The sequence below is a fragment of the Nelumbo nucifera genome, chromosome 1, assembly GCF_055504915.1.
Source record: "Nelumbo nucifera cultivar China Antique chromosome 1, China Antique-T2T, whole genome shotgun sequence".
Taxonomy (NCBI): Eukaryota; Viridiplantae; Streptophyta; class Magnoliopsida; order Proteales; family Nelumbonaceae; genus Nelumbo; species Nelumbo nucifera.
The window spans coordinates 21,535,089-21,541,758 of record NC_142649.1 but is presented as its reverse complement, the minus strand read 5'-3'; the positions used below and the strand labels follow the sequence as shown (position 1 = coordinate 21,541,758).

Sequence of the window (6,670 nt, the reverse complement as noted above, 5' to 3'; positions counted from 1 at the left end):
AAATTGAGTTGACTCGGTAATGTTTCAATCTGACTCACTGAACAAATCTCCTAGAATCTCTTGATTAATGAGAAAGTAGTGGCGTATAGTGATTGAGGTAAAGATTCATAATGAACTGGTCATTTCAAATTGCAGTAGTCTTCCACCTCTAAATGATCTCTCTATATCAAACCCACTATTGAAGGAGGCAGTTAATTAATTAAAGCCCAGTTTACAAGTAGTTTCTTCAGTTAATTTCTCATAACGATCAAAACTTTGGAAAACTTTCTAACTCATAATCAAAGATCACATAAAAAAACACTTTATTTATTGATCCAAAGGAAATTAATTTTCATTTTTAAGTTTGTTTCAGCCCTTAGAAAGGTGATTTTACTTATTAATTAAATAAAAAAAGCGCCCTTCAAAAGGGTTTCAGTCTTTGAATGAATCCTTACATTTAACTTGCATTTTCCAAGAAAATACATGGATTAATAAAATGTTGGTCTTCTGATGAGACTTTGATTAAAACCTTCAAGGATATATACTTGGAATTGATGAATAGGCTGTAACAGTTCTCTACTTTCTGTTCAAATAGTCATTCCTTTGTGTTTGGGAAGCTAAAGATGAGAACTGAATCCTATTTCTTCTATTTAATCAATTAAATGTACTGATTAGGAGGAAGTGGCCAAGTGGGGATCCTTATTCCTCTTTGTTTCAGTAATAGTAATTAAGAGAAAGCTACCCATCTAAGATGGAGATCCTCTTTGTTTAATTTCTTAGTTGCTTAATTATGTTAGTCCATTGGTGAACAACTATTCTTCAAATAAAAGAAATTGGTTTTGATGAAAAACTCAGTTGGGGAAGTTGTGGAGAGAGAGAGAGAGAGAGTATTGACTTGGGATTTTCCTTGATAGTGAGCTTGAAAAAGGGTGTGGCACGTCTGTGGTCTTGGTCCTCTTGGAGCCTTCTGAAATCTGCTGAACCACGTGTTCTCTGTAAACCTTTTTCTTCCTAACAGGTGTTATATATACCCCACCACCTCCCTCCATTAAATTCACTCCTCCCCTCTCGCTCAGTGCCAAGTCTTCTCTGTTCGGCAGTCTCACCCACAGAGACTCGATCGAAATAGTCATCTCTGTCTCTCTCTCTCTCTCTCTCTCACACACACACAGCAATACAGCATGACAGCAACGAGTTCGCTTTCCTACTCCCTTTTACGACTCTCTTTCTCTACCCTCTAGACCTCATTATCAATTTGTTGAGCATCTGGTGTAGGTGGTGAAGTAATCGAGGCATACCAACCCAACTAGCCAAAATCTCTGATTTATTTGGGATTTTGTGACTCTTGGACGGTGTGTCAGTTTTCAGTGACACACAGTAGAGCTTCTTATAAGTAGTTTGCTCACCTTTGAGAAGACTCAGTAGCTCATTTCCTTCTCTCTCTCTAGTCTCACTTTCAATCCATTCCGCGCTCTCTTTCTATTTTCTGTACAGAAACTGCTTGACTATTTAATAAACTAGCTCTAGACTAGCAAAAGGCAATACCCTGACTCGTTTTGCTCTCTTCCAAGTTCCAAAGATGGCTGAGAAACAGGTGTTTGATCTCTCGATAGATGTGTCTCCACAAGGTGGCTCAGAATGCTTCGATGACGATGGACGTCTCAAACGAACTGGTATTTTCAGAAAATTCTTCTAATTCCCCATAAATGATCTTGTTCTTTTGCTGTTGCTGTTTCAGTGTTTCTGCTTTGGTTCCTCGTTTCTTTGAGCTAACAATTTCGTTTTGTTTTCTTTTTTCTGGTCTAAATCAGGGACCTTTTGGACTGCAAGTGCTCACATAGTTACGGCTGTGATTGGATCTGGTGTGCTTTCCTTGGCATGGGCCATAGCTCAGCTGGGATGGATTGCTGGTCCAGCTATGATGATCCTATTCTCCTTTGTGATCTACTACACCTCGTCTCTCTTGGCCGACTGTTACAGATCCGGTGACCCGGTCTCTGGCAAGAGAAACTACACTTACATGGATGCAGTTCGATCCAACCTCGGTGCATAACTGAACTTCTCAGAATTCCCCCTTCAGTTAACCAATTAAACAAATGGGTTCTCTAGAAAAGTTCTGAAACTAAATTCCTTCTTTTCAAATCTTCCACAGGTGGAGTCAAGGTTAAGATTTGTGGGGTAATTCAGTACTTGAACCTTTTTGGAGTATCCATTGGATACACCATTGCAGCATCTATAAGCATGATGTGAGTCGAAACTTGGTACCTAACAGTCTTCAACTAACTGTTCCAATGCAGTTTAATGGTATTTATATTAATGGGTCTTCTGTGTTTTGATCAACAGGGCAATCAGAAGGTCTAACTGTTTCCATGAAAGTGGAGGCAAAAACTCATGCCACGTATCAAGCAACCCCTACATGATCATTTTTGGTGTCACAGAAATTCTGTTATCTCAAATTCCAGACTTTGATCAGATATGGTGGTTGTCAATCGTTGCTGCTATTATGTCCTTAACTTACTCTGTCATTGGGCTTGGACTTGGGATCTCCAAAGTTGCAGGTCTGAATTGCTTTCTTTCTATCTTTGTCTTACAAAACAACTGAACAATTTCTCCAAAACTAACCTGGGTTTCGATCATCAGAGACTGGAAGTTTCAGGGGTAGCCTCACTGGAATAACGATTGGCGCAGTCACAGAAACCCAAAAGATATGGAGAAGCTTCCAAGCTCTCGGAGACATAGCTTTTGCCTACTCTTACTCAATCATCCTCGTTGAAATTCAGGTACCTAGATATGATTCATTCTCAGTAAGCCCGCATACGACAAGATCATCTCTGAGTCTTAGATTACATCTGCTGATCAATTAATTACTCTGTTTCTAAACAGAACACACTCAAATCCCCACCATCTGAGGCCAAGACAATGAAGAAGGCAACCTTGTTCAGTGTTTTCGTGACCACACTGTTCTACATGCTCTGCGGCTGCATGGGCTACGCTGCCTTTGGCGATTTGGCTCCCGGAAACCTCCTCACCGGCTTCGGCTTCTACAATCCATTCTGGGTCATCGACATCGCCAATGCTGCTGTAGTTATCCACCTGGTCGGTGCCTACCAAGTCTTCTGCCAGCCCCTCTTCGCCTTCATCGAGAAATGGGCATCACAGAGATGGCCAGACAGCAAATTCATCACAAATGAGATCAAGGTCCCGATCCCAGGCTTCTGCCCCTATAAACTCAACCTATTCCGCCTGGTTTGGCGGTCGGCTTTCGTGGTGGCGACCACCATCATCTCCATGCTCCTTCCATTCTTCAACGACGTAGTGGGCATCCTCGGAGCCTTCAGCTTTTGGCCCCTCACTGTATTTTTCCCCGTCCAGATGTACATTGCCCAGAAGAAGATACCCAGATGGAGCACTCGCTGGCTTTCTCTCCAAATCCTCAGCTTCGCCTGCCTTGTTATCTCGGTCGCTGCTGCCGCCGGTTCCATCGCCGGCGTCATCCTTGATCTCAAGGTCTACAAACCCTTCAAGACCAGCTACTAATAAGTTTGCTTCTCTCGCGCGAACCCATCGTCGTCGGCAGCCTTGATTAAGCTTTCCAAGGCAAGAAGATCGGGCCATCAGAGGTTTTAATTAGTTCCCGTCCCTGTCCATGACAACAGTATCAAGTAAAGCTGTTGTTGGTTGTAGTTCAGATCTGTCAGTTGCTTCAGCTGCGTGAATTTCCTGTTTTCTTGTTAACAACTTTGGAGGCTCGCGGTACCATACGCAAGTGTATGGTATGGCATTCAAATGTAGTAGTCTCCTCCTGCTTGGATTGTTATAACTCTTTCTGCTTCTGATCAATCTTGTTCAGTGTTCTTGTTTTCACTTCAGCATGGACCAGTTGGTCCAGGTCCGGACTAGAAATTGTGTTGTGCAGAGTAAGACCTGGACCTCCTGGTCTCTCTTTGTTGGTTTTTATGGGGTTGAACCATTAAGCAAGTATTCCCTAAAGTGGATCGGTTTGGATGCATTGCGAGTAAAATTCAATAAAACATCTTGGTCATTTATTGCTAAAAGAACAATCGAATGTATCATGGCGTGGACTGATCCATGAGATTCAAATATGAACCAGAAATTGCAATATTAGCCCAATACAATCCAAATTGAGCTTACATCCCCAATGCATGGATATTATGGCGTGGATTGTAGTAGTGCTGTAAACGGATTGGATTGTACTCGGTAAACGGTATATCCAATTTGATTCTATAAAAATTTCAATTGATTCAAATTTGATAAGAATTTATTAGATTTTCAATTTATGATTTGCCAACATCTGGATCTGATTCGAGGATTATGGTAAAAAAAAATGGTGATTGATGCTCTCCGATCTGAGGTATCTATTGCAGTCAAATAATCTTGCCAACTGGCAAAGTCGAGGTGGAAAAATGAAGCCATGCAACAAGATTTGAAACAAGAAAGAAATTAGAGGCTCGAGGAATTGTTCTCTGGGTAGGCACTCCGATGCTCAAGTCAGTAATGAGAGATGGGTGGTTGGGCCGAGCAGTTGAGAGAAACATGCTGATCCGAGCAGAGGCAGAATGATAGTATAGAGGCTGAAGAGTTAAAAGTCCTTTACCCTGAGTGGGGGTTACCTATTTATAGCCAAGGATTCATGTCTTATTCGGATGAGGCTTCCGGGGTTGTCAGGATGAGGTTGTTCGCCGAGGCCTTCGGGATAAGTTCTAATTCCCAGTGGAGTTGTTCTCTTTATCCGTATGGGGCTCCTCTTCTTGGTCACACTTATCCATCCTATGTGGTGCCGACTTGGCCGAAGAGATAAGATGGCCGCGGAGGTGCCACGTGGCACCCGGGGCTAGCTCAACCATAACCCAAACAGTGATATAACATAAATAATATATTATATTATTAAATAATAGGGTAAATTTCTTAAACTACCCTTATGTTTTAGCTAATTGACTAAGTGTACTCTTACTGTTTGAAAATTGACTAACACTACCCTTACTATTTTTGACAATTGACTAACTCTACCCCTATTGTTAACGTCCGTTAACAAAAAGGTGAAAAAGACTATTTTACCCTTCATTCCTTTTCAAAATTTCAAAATAAAACAGAGAAAAGAGAAAAAAATCTTGTTCTTTCTGTGATTTCTTTAGCATTAGAACAAAAAAATTGATGAGGTCAAAGTATTCGTGACAAAAAAAACCTAGAAAACAGAGCAAAAGAATTTTCGAATTTTTGTTTCTATGTTCGGTTTAAAATCTAAGGTAACATAAATAATATATTATATTATTAACTAATAGGGTAAATTTCTTAAACTACCCTTATGTTTTAGCTAATTGACTAAATGTACCCTTACTGTTTGAAAATTGACTAACACTACCCTTACTATTTCTGACAATTGACTAACTCTACCCCTATTGTTAACGGTAGTTAACAAAAAGGTGAAAAAGACTATTTTACCCTTCATTCTTTTTCAAAATTTCAAAATAAAACAGAGAAAAGAGAAAGAAATCTTGTTTTTTCCGTGATTTCTTCAGCATTAGAACAAAAAAATTGATGAGGTCAAAGTATTCGTGACAAAAAAAACCTAGAAAACAGAGCAAAAGAATTTTCGAATTTTTGTTTCTATGTTCGGTTTAAAATCTAAGGTAGAAGTTCGATTCTTGAAAATTTTGATCACTTATGATTTTAAATAGAGAGCAGAAATCTTGAAATCCTTGCCGTTGTAACAGGAAAATTTGGATTAACACTCCGGGAAATAGACGTCGGCAGTTGGGCTGTAGAAAACAGGGATTTTGATCTTCCATCATGAGCAGGAAAGAAGAATAAAGAAGCTTAGAGATCAAGTTTATTAGTGGTTAAAGTGGGTGAGTTGGAGAGATGGGATCATTCAAGGGTCACGTTCTGCCAGGGACGTTGTTTCTTCTGGTTGGGATCTAGCACATATGGAGCTCGATGGTGAGGTACATAAAGAACCCAAAAGGGTTCAGGGTTAGGGTTTGGAACCTTGTACTGGGATTCGATGGGAGGCTCAAGTACACAGAGCTTTATGTGGTTGCAATCGGAACTTTCATCGACATGTGCGTCGAGCTCATGTACTCGACCCACCTCAAGTTCTTCGTTAATGGCGTCCTGTGAGACAGAGGCGAAGGTGAAGGCGCAGCTGCACACAACGGCGAACTAGCGGCATCCCCTTCTCGCTTCGGTGGCGGCGATGAGCCCTCTTCGAACGAAAACAGAGGGGCGGAGGGAAGAGAGAGACGAGAGATTGAGAATGGAGAGAGAGACCAGAGAGAGACAGAGGCAGAGGTGAAGACGCATCTGCACACAACGGCGAACCAACGACACCCCCTTCTCGCTCCGGTGGCGACGATGAGCCCTCTTCGAATGAAAACAGAGGGGCGAAGGGGAGAGAGAGACGAGAGGTTGAGAATGGAGAGAGACCATAGAGAGACATAGGTGGATGGGGAGGTCTTAGAAGAGAGAGAGTGGGGGCTCAGATACAAGGACAATATTGGGTTTTAAAAAAATTATATAGGTCATGTGGGGTCATATGTGCATAGATTGTGACGGAGCATTAAGGGACGTTAACAATAGGGATAGTTAGTCAATTGTCAAAAATAGCAGGGATAGTGTTAGTCAATTTTCAAAAAATAAGGATACACTAAATCAATTAACTAAACCATAAGGG

General features: G+C 41.2%; 1 protein-coding gene across 1 annotated transcript; it reads left to right on the top strand.

The window, feature by feature from the left end:
* Positions 1-1,150: 1,150 nt before the first annotated feature.
* LOC104605820 (amino acid permease 3-like) lies at positions 1,151-3,988 on the top strand. The gene is made up of 6 exons (XM_010270734.3): positions 1,151-1,652; positions 1,791-2,024; positions 2,132-2,225; positions 2,323-2,537; positions 2,620-2,759; positions 2,863-3,988. The coding sequence occupies exons 1-6, from the start codon at positions 1,559-1,561 to the stop codon at positions 3,514-3,516; spliced, it is 1,431 nt and encodes a 476-aa protein (XP_010269036.2). The 5' UTR covers positions 1,151-1,558; the 3' UTR covers positions 3,517-3,988.
* Positions 3,989-6,670: the final 2,682 nt, after the last annotated feature.